Source organism: Artemia franciscana, chromosome 2 (assembly GCF_032884065.1).
Source record: "Artemia franciscana chromosome 2, ASM3288406v1, whole genome shotgun sequence".
Lineage (NCBI taxonomy): Eukaryota > Metazoa > Arthropoda > Branchiopoda > Anostraca > Artemiidae > Artemia > Artemia franciscana.
The window spans coordinates 63,962,842-63,976,344 of record NC_088864.1 but is presented as its reverse complement, the minus strand read 5'-3'; the positions used below and the strand labels follow the sequence as shown (position 1 = coordinate 63,976,344).

General features: G+C 33.9%; 1 protein-coding gene and 1 long non-coding RNA gene across 5 annotated transcripts in view; one reads left to right on the top strand and one right to left on the bottom strand.

Moving 5' to 3' along the window:
- LOC136043938 (uncharacterized) overlaps window positions 1–13,503 on the top strand; it is a 33,448-nt gene that overhangs the window by 10,970 nt on the left and 8,975 nt on the right. Inside the window, exon 2 of the long non-coding RNA XR_010621753.1 lies at window positions 2,789–2,894. This is a non-coding gene — a long non-coding RNA (uncharacterized LOC136043938). The remainder of the gene's footprint in view (window positions 1–2,788; window positions 2,895–13,503) is intronic.
- The window catches only part of LOC136043936 (eukaryotic translation initiation factor 5B-like), a 37,733-nt gene continuing 25,139 nt past the window's right edge, over window positions 910–13,503 (bottom strand). For 2 of the 4 annotated variants that reach the window (XM_065728998.1, XM_065729001.1), the window contains 2 exons: window positions 12,453–12,629; window positions 910–2,081 (listed from right to left, as the gene is read on the bottom strand). In XM_065728998.1, coding sequence (XP_065585070.1) covers window positions 970–2,081; window positions 12,453–12,629 — 1,289 coding nt within the window. In that variant the 3' untranslated portion in view covers window positions 910–969. The remainder of the gene's footprint in view (window positions 2,082–12,452; window positions 12,630–13,503) is intronic. The other 2 variants (XM_065728999.1, XM_065729000.1) reach the window with 2 other exon arrangements.

The window sequence follows — 13,503 nt, the reverse complement described above, 5'->3', positions numbered from 1 at the left end:
GAGCCCTGGGGTTCAAGGTAGCCCTGGTTGAAAAAAAAAAAAAAAACATCCAAGCCAATAATGTACTTGTTACTGCACATATTAAAGCATTTCAAGCAAAAATTATTAATAGTTCAATAACAACGTATAAAAAAAGTAGACGCAGGTCAACAGTTTTGAAAAAAAAATTTATTCCTATCTTTTTTAGCTACCACTCTTTTTCAACTATTAAAGAGCAACTAACTCAGAGTCTAACATCTTTGAGACTTTTTTGGAGCCCCCCCCCCCCCACCGAAATTTTAGCTGTTTCAAATAATTTTCTTTATTTTCATGATTAAATTAGCAGCAGTAAACTCGATGCAACTTTTGACTCTTGACACTTTTTGTTCAAATGATCCTTCTCTTCAAGTCATTCCTCCTAACTTTATAGTATCCTTGCGTATAGGGTCTTGGTTAATGGTATGTTGCTTATCAAATCACTCCAATCTTAAGAAAAGTTTGGCCTCCAGCCATAGTAATGACCTCCTATGATTTCGCAACTTTTAGAGCTTTCCCCAGAAAAAGTTTGACTCCCACCCTTATCCCTAGCAATGACATGTGATTTCGTAAATTTTTCCTCACAAAAAAGTTGATCCTCATCCTTAAATATGACCTCTTGGGATTTCGTAAATTTTAGAAGATTCCCCACAAAATTTTTGACCCCCATCCTAGAAATGACTTCTTGTGATTTCGTAAATTTTTTGAATTTTCTTTCAAAAAAGTTTGATCCCCATTCCTAAAAATCAATTCCTCTGGTTTCGTAATTTTTCAAGTTTCCCCCAAAGAACTTCGACCCGAATCCCCATGCTTAGAAATGACTTCTTGTTATTTCATATTTTTTTTTCGAGTTTTTCACATTTTGAAGATCTACATATAATAACACACGTCAAACAAACAAAAAGTAATTTATAATTAAGACATCAACTTAATAAAAAACACAGATTGGCCATCTCAAAATAAAGCAAGCATTCCCTTATCTTTTTTCTTTTGATCATCACTTTTCTTTTTGTCATTAACTGATAGTCCAGCTGATAAGGATTCCAGTATTTTCGGACGCTTTATTGGTGGACCCCGTTTCACAACTGACGAAGTGTAATAATCCATAGACGCAGGTGGAGGTATAGCAGATTTCTGCCTATCAGACAAACTGATATCATCCTCGAAATTAGTAGTTATATCACTTGAATACAGTTTCAGTGTACTTCCTGATTTGTAGTTTCTAGTCTTATCTTTTAAGTAATTGCTTGCAAAAATCGAATTCCCTTTACATAATTTGTTAGTTTCCGGAGTAACTAAGTTTTTGTTTATTGGTTCTGACTCCACACGTTCAGCACTTTTGAGTGTCTTTTTTGTATTTAAATCTTTTGTAAAGGAGCAAGCAGTTAAACTATGATTTTTAGTCTCTTCATTTACGTAATCGCGTGAAAAATTCGACATTCCTTTACTGTGTCTGGTTGATTCCATAGTTGCAAGGTCCCCATCTATCATTTCTGACTCCACACTTTCAGCATCTTCCAGCGTCTTGTCTGCATTCAAATCTTCTTTCAAAAGTCCAGTGGTTGACTCATAACTATTTTTCTTTTCTTCAACATTATTACTGGCAAAATTTGAATTTTCTTTATATAATTTTTTCGAATCCATACACACTGAGGTTCCATTTATTGTTTCTGTGGTTACATCATTCTGTTCAATATTAGAATCTAGTTCTGTATTAAATATGTCAGCAGTTGTAATCCGTTTACCTGAGCCACAAATATGCACTACATCATTAGGTTTTTCGGATATGGGCAAATTCTCTTCAAATGCGTTTTCAGGTTTAGGTTTTTGTTGCTGAGCAAGAACTACTTTTTGTTGTTGCTGTTGTTGATACTTGTTGTTGTTTTCAACTGTTGTTGATGCTGTTGTCCTCTTCTGCTGTTGAGTAAAAAATAAATGAGCTGAGTGTGTTCCTTTCCTTTGATTATAATGATGCTGAGGCTTATTTTGTTGATAAGCGACTGGAGGAGCAAACTCAGTAGGGCGGTCTTTTCGTCTTTCTTCAACCCATTCGTCTTGTGCAAGAACTGAAAGGAGAAAATAAACTGAACAGTAAAATAAAAAATAAACGAAAAAGTTTTACAAAAAAAATTAAACGAAATTAGACAACAAAATAAAGTGAAATAGAAAAATGTATTTAGAAGTTACGCACTTTTATTCAAATTTGATCACTTTACTATGGTCAGGTTGGTTCTAGGCCGATTTTTCCCCTAAAGAAAAAAAGATGGCCCTTCCATGTGAAACTGAGCAGCCAAAGGAAAAAGTAAGACTAGTAAAAAGAACGAAGAAAAGAATGTTGGAACATTCTACCTATATTCTAAAATATAGAGCGAATATGTTATATCAAATATTTTTATTTGTTTTAATTCTGCTGTTTCTGTTTTTGGGATTGGGGGCTTACTAGGGTATACTAATAGCGTTAATAGTCTAAAATTCGTTTTTAGAATTTCTGTTTTTAACTTGCTGTGCAGTTTTATTTTGACTCAAATTGAGTTAAAAAAGATGTGCTTTTTCTTAAATTTGAACAGTGAGTCAAGTTGATTTAACACGATTCTTTCATCATCATAAAATGAACAATTTACTTCCAATAGGTCAAAATATTTACTCAACTTGTCACAATAAACTGTCTCTATTGTAGTATAATTCTCATTTTTGAATTCAAGAAGCTCAGGAGCCTCAAGTCTTAGTTTTAGTGGAAACCAATGACTACTTGCGAACCATGTTTTTATTTCAGTTGCCGTATGATCTTAAAAATCAACAGTAAACCATTTGGGGCAATCGTAAATAGTCCCTGAATAGCCATGATTCGAAAGAGGGGCGAGATGTTCACGTGATCAAAGGTGAGTTAGGGCTTTTGGAAGGGCCAATGGTAAAGGGGCCCTAACTTTGACTTTCTAATTGTATATTTTGAAAATTGCTGGAAGGCTATGATTCAACCAAGGCGTAAAAAGTCCAATAATTGTGAAATTTGTACTTAAGATATTTTGGTTTGGGCCGTCTATGTTGTAAAATTAGTCTTGTATTTGTAAGCAATAGAATCAGAAGTATTATTAATGCTACTGCTATTAGCAACTCATCACAGCACCAATTCGCTGAGACACCAAAACAGCTACGCCCGCTCCTTCTCCACCCTGATCTGTTTAAAGCCTCCCTCTCTATACCCTCTCAAGAAGTTCCTATTTCTCTTAAATCTTTCTTTACGACACTCGCCCAACCCAATCGCGGACAACCTGCTTGCCGTTTAGCCCTCTTTGGGACAATTTGTCATCCTTCATCCGCAGATTTTGCCATGGCTATCTTAACCTTGCTCTCATTATAATCCTAGAAAACGGAACTGAACCACATTTTTCGTACAGCCTACTGTTTGAAATACTGTCAGTCAACCGGGTTCACAAAACAATTTGTAGGCAATTTCTCTGGAAAACATGTAGCAAACCTTTCTCTGTTTTTCAGAGCGCCCATGCTTCTGAACCATATTTGACTATTGTCATCACTGTAGCCTCCAATATTCTAATCTTGGTTTTCTTACTTGACTTATCTTCCAAACTGTTTTCAACTGAGGAAACAACCCTGAGCCTTAGCTATTCTACTTTTAACATGTTCACTACTTCCACCGTATTTAGCACTATTACTAGCAAGGCAAGTGAAGCTTTTCAACTGATCGATCTTTTCGTTACCCTACGTCAGCTTTTCATCTTCACTTATTCCAAGTCTTAGCGATTTAGTTTTCTTGATATTAATTGCCATACTTATTATAGAGCCCTGAACTCGCAATGCCTCTAAAAATTCATTATTTTGCTCAGACTTTCATCTAAGAAAGTTTCATCTAGGAGTTTTTCTTACCAATTTGATATCGTGTTCTCCCATTGCCCTTCCTGTGCTCCTTAAAACAAAGTCCATCCAAATGACCATATAAATGGGGAGAGAACATAACCCTGCTTAACTTCTGATTTCATACGAAACTAGCTACTAAGCTCATTTCCTACCTTAGCCGCAGCAGTGTTATTCTTGTACATAGCACTAATCACTGTAATATATTTTAATATATATGTGGTATACATGAGGATAAGACCTTCGATGAAGCTCTTCTGCTAGCTGAACCCAACGCTTGCTCACAGTCTATAAGACTGAGGACTAAAGGTGCTTGATGACTCAGTCACTTCTCATTTTTTAACCTAAGAGAGAAAATTCGGTTGGCACATCCTCTACCCTTCCTAAAACCGCACTGTTCTTCTCTTAAAACTTTGTCTACAGCATCGCTCAGTGTAAAAAGTATCATCATACTAATTAATCAACTGCCTAAAGAAACCAGGCCAATGTCTCCATAGCTTACCACACTCACTCTTATCACCTTTCTTATGCAGGGGTTTAATTGGAGTTTTCCTAAAATCGCTAGGCATTTCCTTTTTTTCAAATAACATATACATTATCTTCAGCTAGTTATTTTTAACCTAATAACCACCATATTTAAGAAACTAATTTACCACCATATCAGCACTAGGACCCTTATTATTTTTTAATCCTTTTAGTACTGTCACTAATTTTTTGGCACGAAAAAAAAAATCTTCCTTCACATTCGAGTATCACATTTTGTTTTCCTCTTCATCTTTTCCTGCAGCTCTATCTCGAACTAGCCCATTCTCAAAATGTTCTACTCATCTCTCTTTAATTCTTTCCTTATCACTAATTGTGGCTCCGTTCCTATCTTTAACTGGGACAAGTCCAGATTGACTACTCTATCAGCATGTCAGTACAGCATTTTACTATTATGCCGTCTAGCTGCATCTTCCAGATCCTCAGCAATTTCATCCCTGACCTTCACTTCACACCTCCTTAGTTTATATTTTAATGCTTTCAGTACATTATTTACATTTTTCGTGTTTTCATATGATATATCACTTAGATAATTCCTGTACAAGCCCCTCCTCCTCTTTTTCATTTCACTAATATTCCTAGCTGCATTCCTAACTTTCTTCCCTAAGACACCATAAGCAGCTACACAAACTATTTTCCCAAAATTATTCCATTCATCTTCTACATTGTCAAATTTCAAGTTTCAAATCCTCAAATTCTCATTGAGTCTCAATGAGTTGGAGGTAATCGGCTTGAGATTGTCTGTGCAGTATTTCGATTCATTTCGATAGAAGAGCATGAAGGAATGTTACCACGTTAAAAGATAACTATCGTATCGTCATTTTGACTGAAGAATTCAGACGCTTCGAACTGGACTTACAAGGAGTTTCAGAAACTCATTTCCCAGGGACAGGAAACATGAAATTGGGTGATATAGAATTTATTTACTCAGGCAGGAAGGATGGAGTACATAGAAAGGATGTAAGGCTCATGATGAATAAAAAGCCATAAAAAGTCAGTAGAAATAGGGATAGATGGCATCCTAGCCAAGGTAATTTGGTGTGGGAAAAGAAAACAGTAATGGCTACAAACTGCTGGCATTTTGCAGATATAACAATCAAGTTGTAACCAATAAAGTATTTGGTCATAAAATGGCCTATAATTTAACATCATATTCACATGATGGTAAGATTAATAAGGTTATTGTAAACCAAAGACTAGCAAGGTCAATACAATATACTAGGGTATATAGAACAAAAGGAGTGCTTTTATTGATGTTAAAAGTAAAGATCACTATCTAGTAGTGTCTAGGGTTGAATTAAAGCTGAAATCAGAAAGAAAATCATCCATAGCTTGTAAAATACGAGCATAGTAAGTTTTTCTAAGAGTAATCACACTTCAAAAGATGCGCCTTTTTCTCAGATTTGAATAGTAAGTTTTGAGTTGATCTGACACGATTCTTTGATCATCTCAAAACTTCTGTTAAGCTGGAATATGTACTTAATTCGTTCTGATTTAGACTGTCTATGTTGCACCTATGTTTGAATTCAAGAAGCTTAGGAACCTCAAAGTACTGGTCTTAACAGAAATCAGAGACCAATTATAAAATATCTAGGCTATATTTGTTCTTTTCAAGACAGTCGTCCTATATTTTTAACAATCAACATTAAACTATTTGGGAAAATTATATAAATAATTCCTAAATAATCATTATTCAAAAAAGGCACAACTTGCTTACATGCTTAATGGTGATGTAGATTTTAAGAAAGGGGTACCAGTCAAAAGACCCACTTTTTGCTTTCCAATCGTATAGATCGACAATTACTGCAATTCTTTGATTAAACAGGGTATAACGACTACACCATTTGTGAAATTTAAACTTAACATATTTTGATTTGGAACATCAAAATTCCAAGATTAGTCTCATATTTGTAATCGTAGGGTTAGAATTCCGTAGTAGAAATCAAACATCACTTGTAAAACATTAGCTTAGCGTCTCTTTATTTAGATTAGGTTATGCCCCAAATAATTCTTGTACGATCTTAAATCAGGATAGGCTGATTTTAATCAGAGTTATAAACTCTTGCAATGTCATTTGAGAAACATGTAAACGTGTATTTATAATATTTTTTTCATTTAAATTATTAAAGTCAAGTTCTTAAATCAACGATCATTCCTTATATGTTATCCGAATAATTGTGAGCAGAAAGAGGTATAACATAGCTATAACTGCCAGGGCAAGGATAGGGGGGTTTTGAGGGACACAGGGCCCCTTATTATTCAGATCAAATCTCTTGCAAGTGTCTGAATCCAAGCATATTGTCACACACCAATTACTAATGAAATACATGAATAATATATGTTAATTTAAGTCCTTTCATATTGAAAAATTTTGCATCAGACTGTTGATAAGCAAAGTCAGAAACTCTTGAATTTCAATTTTCCTGGAACATATACTTAATCTGTTTCGATTTTGGACTTCAATGCTAGAAATTTAACCTTAGCTCTGTAGCACCAAAGCTTTATATGCCAGCTTTGCTAGAAATGGAATTCTACTTATTTAGTAATTAGTAATTTTATTTATTAATTTTTTTTCAATTTAATTACTTTATTTAATGAATTACTTAATTTTTTTAATATTAATACTAAACTTGTTAATAAAATTAATTTATTTAATATTTCATTTATTATTTAATATTAATAATTATTTATATTAATAATTAATTAATTAAATAAATAATTTATTAATAATTAATTAATTAATTATTTAAAATTACTTAATAATTTAATATATATTATTAATTTAATATTAACTTATTAATATTAATAAAATTAATTAATAGTTTTATTTAATTTAATTATTTTATTTTATTACTAAATAAGTAATTAAAGTATGTTGATTTTGGAAATCTTTATTGCGCTATTAACCCCGGCTTTGACATCGGCAAACTCAGAGTACTCTTAAATACCAGCTTGAGTGAAACAAAAGCCATTTTTGATGTATATTAGTTGATGACTTTTGTTTTATGGCTTCTGCAATCCAAAATTAGCCTCAGGTTTGTAATCACCAAACTTAGAAACTGTTATATACCACATGTGTTCAAATTCAAGCACTGTTAGTGAAACATATTTTTGGAGTTTTTAATTTAGGACGTTTACGTTACAATGTAAGCCCAAGGACAAAATGCAAATAAACGGATTTTTTATGCGTTTTGCAAAGCTTTTTTTTAACCTCCCTCCCCTAGAGCAAAATCCTGGATACGCCCTTACTTAGGGATGATTTGGTTTGTACGTTAAAATTGCAAAATTAGCCTTCGCACTGGAGTCCTTAGTGTAGTCAAACACGTACGAGCTTAATGTGTTTTTAAATAACACTTCAATCTTCGTGATAATTAATTTGTGAAGGACCATTCCCTAAATGATTCCTAAACAATTATAAATCAGAATAAGCTGATTTCTATCGGAATTATAAACTTCTTGAGCGTTATTTGTGAAGTATGCATTTTTGTTGTCTTTTTACAAAGGTTAATAATGCTACGATTTTAAATCAACGACATTTCCCTAAACACTTTCTGAATGATTTTGGGTAGAAAAAGGTACAAGATATTTTTATCTTCCGATTCAAGGGTAAGGTGTTTTTTGGAGAGGGACAGAGGGCAACTAAAGAGCACAAAAGAGAGGGTGTCCACCCCCCCCCCCTCTTGCTACCTTCAACAGCTATTAATGAGGACACTAGCAGTTTCCAATCGAATCCCCCAGACAAGTTTCTGCGGACACTTCTTTCATATAAAGTGGCCGAGTAAAAGTCTTGCCCATTTTTTGCCCTCTTTTGGGGACCCAATCTTTTTCTATGTACCCTTCTGCATTGGGATTTGGTCCAAAAACTTAGATATTCAAACTGATTAGAAAAAGATTTTTAGATTTCGTCTTGAATCAGGAGTTAAGCAGATTGCGTTTTACCCCATTGATATGTTTCATTTTGATGGATCTTAAATTAATGACCATTCCTTAAACACTTTCTGAATGATTTTGGGTAGAAAAGGTACAAGATATTTTTATCTTCCGGTTCAAGGATAGGGTGTTTTGGAGGGGGGACAGGGCAACTAAAGAGTACAAAAGAGAGGGTGTCTACCCCCCCTCCTTCCCCGGCTACTTTCAGCTATTAATGAGGACACTAGAACTTTCCGATCAAATCCCCCAGACAAGTTTTTGCGGACACCTCTTTCATACAAAGCTTCCGAGGGAAGGTTTTGCCCATTTCTCGCCCTCTTTTGGGGACCCAATCTTTTTCTATGTACCCTTCTGTATTGGGATTTGGCCCAAAAACTAAAAGATATTCAAACTGATTAGAAAAAGATTTTTAGATTTCGTATTGAATCAGGAGTTAAGCAGATTGCGTTTTTATCCCGATTTATATGTTTCATTTTGATGGACTTTATCCTATGGAACATGGCAAAAGCCTAAGGAGTAGCTTGTAATCAAATAGGAAGGTAAAAATCTGCTATACTTGGAACTGACGATTTGAGCATCCTAGATAAAAAGAATAGAAAAATGAATGATTTTTTTTTTGAGTTTATGAGAGTATAGAGTGCAATGATAGGTTTAAAAATTAATTTTAAGAAGACCAAGTCGCTTAAATAGGAATTAATCAAGATGAAGAAGTGATGATGGGTAACAAGAAGATCGATCAAGTGCATCGACGTGTTCTAAACCTGAAAAATTTGCCCTAAACATCTCAAACTCTCTCAAAATATAGCCCTTGAGCCAAATTTTCGTCGAGATTACTGTTTACAAGATCTGCGTTTCAGAACCATGCTTCGCCTGTGTAGCTACCAGTATTCTATTCTTGGTTCGCAGAATCGTCTCTCTATTCCTCCCAACTTTTTTCAGCTGTGAAAAAAACATAGGCCTTGCCTATTCTATTTTTAGCATCTTTTAACATTATTATAATAATAGTTACACTAAAATATTTAAAGAATGCCATCAGATTACAAAAAACTAAAATAGTGGAGATCTATCAAGAGACTCATTTTTTACCTTAAAGTTTTTAGTTTTGATTATTTCAGTTATTTGAATACTTTTTTTTATATTCTGATATGTACAACAAGTAGCAACGCAGCCCGGGCAAGCGCAAGTTGAAAAAAATTTATAAACAATTCGTAACAAATATTACTAAAATTAATATGAATAAAACAAAGATCAATTTAATTTGAGCGAAGTTGAGCCAAACCACTGAAAAGATGAAGGTGCTCTGTGTAGTTACAACTCTTGGAGGAATTCTAAACCAGCCAGAAATTGGTTTATTGCATCAAGAACAAGATTAGCAAAACAAATTATGAAACAAAGTGTTATCGGCCTGTGGTGAGTTATTTTCTATTTTTCATGAAACTGTCTTGTAACTTTCTCAGAAACTATGCATACTGGCAGATGTCAATGAAAAAGATTTTATATGATTTACGAGTTATTTTCCATTACTTCCCTTTTCCCGCTGTTTGATACAAGCGGGACATTTGTGTAATTATTCTCCTCTTTCTTCCTACTCCCCATAGACCCGGTTTTGTTCTCAACATTTGCTTCTTTGTTTTTTTTACTCTTCTAGTTATTAGTAAATTTGTCAAAATTTTCAACTTTTTTTAATGTGGCTAGCTCTTTTTGAATAAAAAACGAACTAGTTCTTTTTTATTTGTCCATGTGTTATTGTTTGTTAATTTTATATGTGTAAACTATTTGTCAATTTTTTGCTTATTCTTTACTTCATAATGTCTTATTTACAACAGTGAAATATCGAGCGACACACGCTCCACACATTCCTTTTTATGCTGGGCAGATCCAGAGTTCGGTTTTTTTTTTTCTTGGGGGGGGGGGGAATGCAGACTTTGCCGCACCATCAATACTATAAATATTAAAATTTTTGCCCGTTAATATTACAATTTAAGCTCGTTTCGCCACCCAGGGCTTTTACTTTTCCAAGCCTTTTCTGCAAGTACAACACTGATTTATTAGCCTCCGCATCAGCAGAACCATTTTTTGGCTTTTTTTTTTCTTAAGGGGGCAAATGCAGACTTTGCCGCACCATCAATACTATAAATATTAAAATTTTTGCTCGTTAATATTACAATTTAAGCTCGTTTCGCTACCCAGGGCTTTTACTTTTCCAAGCCTTTTCTGCAAGTACAACACTGATTTATTAGCCTCCGCATCAGCAGAACCAGTTTTTTGGCATTTTTTTTTCTTAAGGGGGCAAATGCAGACTTTGTCACACCGTCAATATTATAAATCTTACAATTTTTGTCCGTTAATATAACAATTTAAGCTCGTTTCGCTACCCAGGGCTCTTACTTCTCCAAGCCTTTTCTACAAGTACAACACTACTACCTATTAGCCTCCTATTCTTATTAGCCTCCGCATCAGTAGAACCTATTTTTGGCAGATGTTTAATTGCAAAGAAAAATCTGACAATACATTTAAGCTATTGTTATTATATACGGTACTAATATGGCCAAGTCAGATTAAGATTATTTTTTGGTATATTTTAACTTTACTGCCTTTTAAGCTTGTATAAGATTGTATACGATTTACGAGTTATTTTCCATTACTTCCCATTTCCAAACTTCACGTTAGGCAGGTCTCTGAATTTCACAATTTGAACCCACAACCTACGAAGAGACATCTAGCGGACGTTAATGATTACCTGCAACTACCAAAAAGCAAGGGAAATTTAAAACGTTTTAAAACGTTAACCCACAACTTAAACTTAAAACGTTAAAAACTTAAACTTAAAACTTAAAACGTTAACCCACAACCTACGAAGAGACATCTAGCGGACGTTAATGATTACCTGCAACTACCAAAAAGCAAGGGATATTTAAAACGTTTCTTAAAAACCAAAAAAAGAAACAGCTAAACGTAGTGAAGTCGTAACTATGGTCACAGTATACGAGAGAGAAAACTTAACATAAGGCCTTGGTAATGATCAAGAAAAATGTTTTACCGAAGAAAAAGAACAGAAGAAGTTCTGCTGTTTTGTAGCCTATTTGAATGTAATATGCTGACGTCCGCACAGTATATCCTACATTGCAAACTATTAAAGTACTTCAAACACCACAAAATTTCACTATCAGCTAAGAGTCTATTTGCACACTGAGCTCAGAGATCAGTGTTTATCTTCTTATATTTCAACTCCTAGAATCATAAGATCTACTGAAAGAAATCTGAGCAGATTCTAGATAAATAAGAAGCAACCAAATCAGTAACTTTGTTCATATCACAGAGTGAATCAAACGCAAAAGGGCTGAATAGTCTTAACTGAAAAGACCTCATTTGCTTGAAAAGGAAGAAGTGGAACAGAAGCTTAGTGTGTTTTTAATTAAAAAAATCACACTTCAATCTTTGTGATTTGTTAAGGACCATTCCTTAAGTGGTTCGTGATTCTTAATTATGTGCCAATATGTCGGCCTACTACCGTAACGAGGGAGTAATATCCACCATAAGATCTTTGGTAACGGTCAGCAAAGATTCTTTACACACAGTAGAAATGTGAGTAGAGTAGAGTAGAAATGTGTGAGTGAGTAGAAATATGGTGAGTATTCCCTAGCATTGTGATAGCGCTGGGGATTGATCTCTGCTTAGTAATATAGCGCCCAGGGTCCGATACTAGTTACAGCAAGCTTGAGCTTACTCATGTCCCTGTAAAAAAAAAATTAAACATTTCTTAAAAGCCATAAAAAATGGCTAGAGTTAGAAAGATCGTTACTATGGTCATATTACACGAGTGTGAAAACTTAAGAGTAAAACCGAAACCTAACAAAGATAAGTTTGTGAATAAAGTTAAGTTTAGCGCCCAGGGTCCGATACTAGTTGCAGCAAGTTTGAGCTTACTCATGTCCCTGTAAAACAAAAATTTTAAACATTTCTCAAAAGCCATAAAAATGGCTAAAGTTAGAAAGATCGTTACTATGGTCATATTACACGAGCGTGAAAACTTAGGAGTAAAACCGAAACCTGACAAAGACAAGTTTGTGAATAAAGTTAAGTTTAGTCCTTACCTTTTCTGGTAGGCTTAATCTCAATTGGAGGAGACACACCAGGTTTTCCAATATCCCACGGACGAACAGACGGTTTTTTCGTCTCTGTTTCAATAGGCAGTTCTTGTGGCACTGGCATTTCTTCTTCAAACTGCTTTGGAAGAGCGTCTTCAAGAGTAGCTGCTGAAGTTATCAAAACTATTATAGAAGAAGGGGCAATAATAGTGTTTTATTTTATTGAGCATGTCGAAATAAACGTATTTTCTCTTTTAGACAGAAATAAAACAAACTAAGAAATCGAAACTGAATGAACTCGAAAACTCTGAAGTCGAACTCGAAACGTCTTCAGGTTATTTCAATTGTTATTTTTTTTTCCTATTGACTCTTTTAGAAATTATTTTTATACTATCATTATCTTAGTTTAGGCTCTTAGATATTAAATCAAATTTGGAAACTATGAGTAAATTTGGGTTAATCCAATTAGTTAACTCGTACTAAAATCTATTTAAATTAAATATGAAAATTTGAATTTCAATATTATTGATCAGCCCATTAAGGGGCGTTTCTTTTACTGATGTTAAAACTACAAGATCAAATATTTTAATTACTCAAAATAACCTGATAAATGAACTTGAACCGATTTCTTGACAAATTAATTCTCACAAACTAATTACCAATATTACTGTACCGTAAGGGGGTTTTCAATAAAGATGAATTTTTGGTTTACTAGCTGGGTTCCTAGTTCACCCCCTTGTAAGCTGGAGTTCTCGCTATAGTTTATAATTCTACACAACTATGTAGAATTATGAACTATAGAAAACACAAAATTCAATTCTTGTGGATACCACCGATACAATACTGACATACTAGATAATACTTTAAACTTCCTTAAATTGTACATTCCAACTGATAATTATATTCCAACTGATGGTAATACATATTACCATTTAAACTTCCCAGTCTTTAGCATAATTTAAATATTATTATTATTTACTTTCGCTATTTTATTGCCCCTTATATTCTTACTTTTAATTATCGCTTCTCCTATGCTTATTTTCTTCTTTTCCAGAAT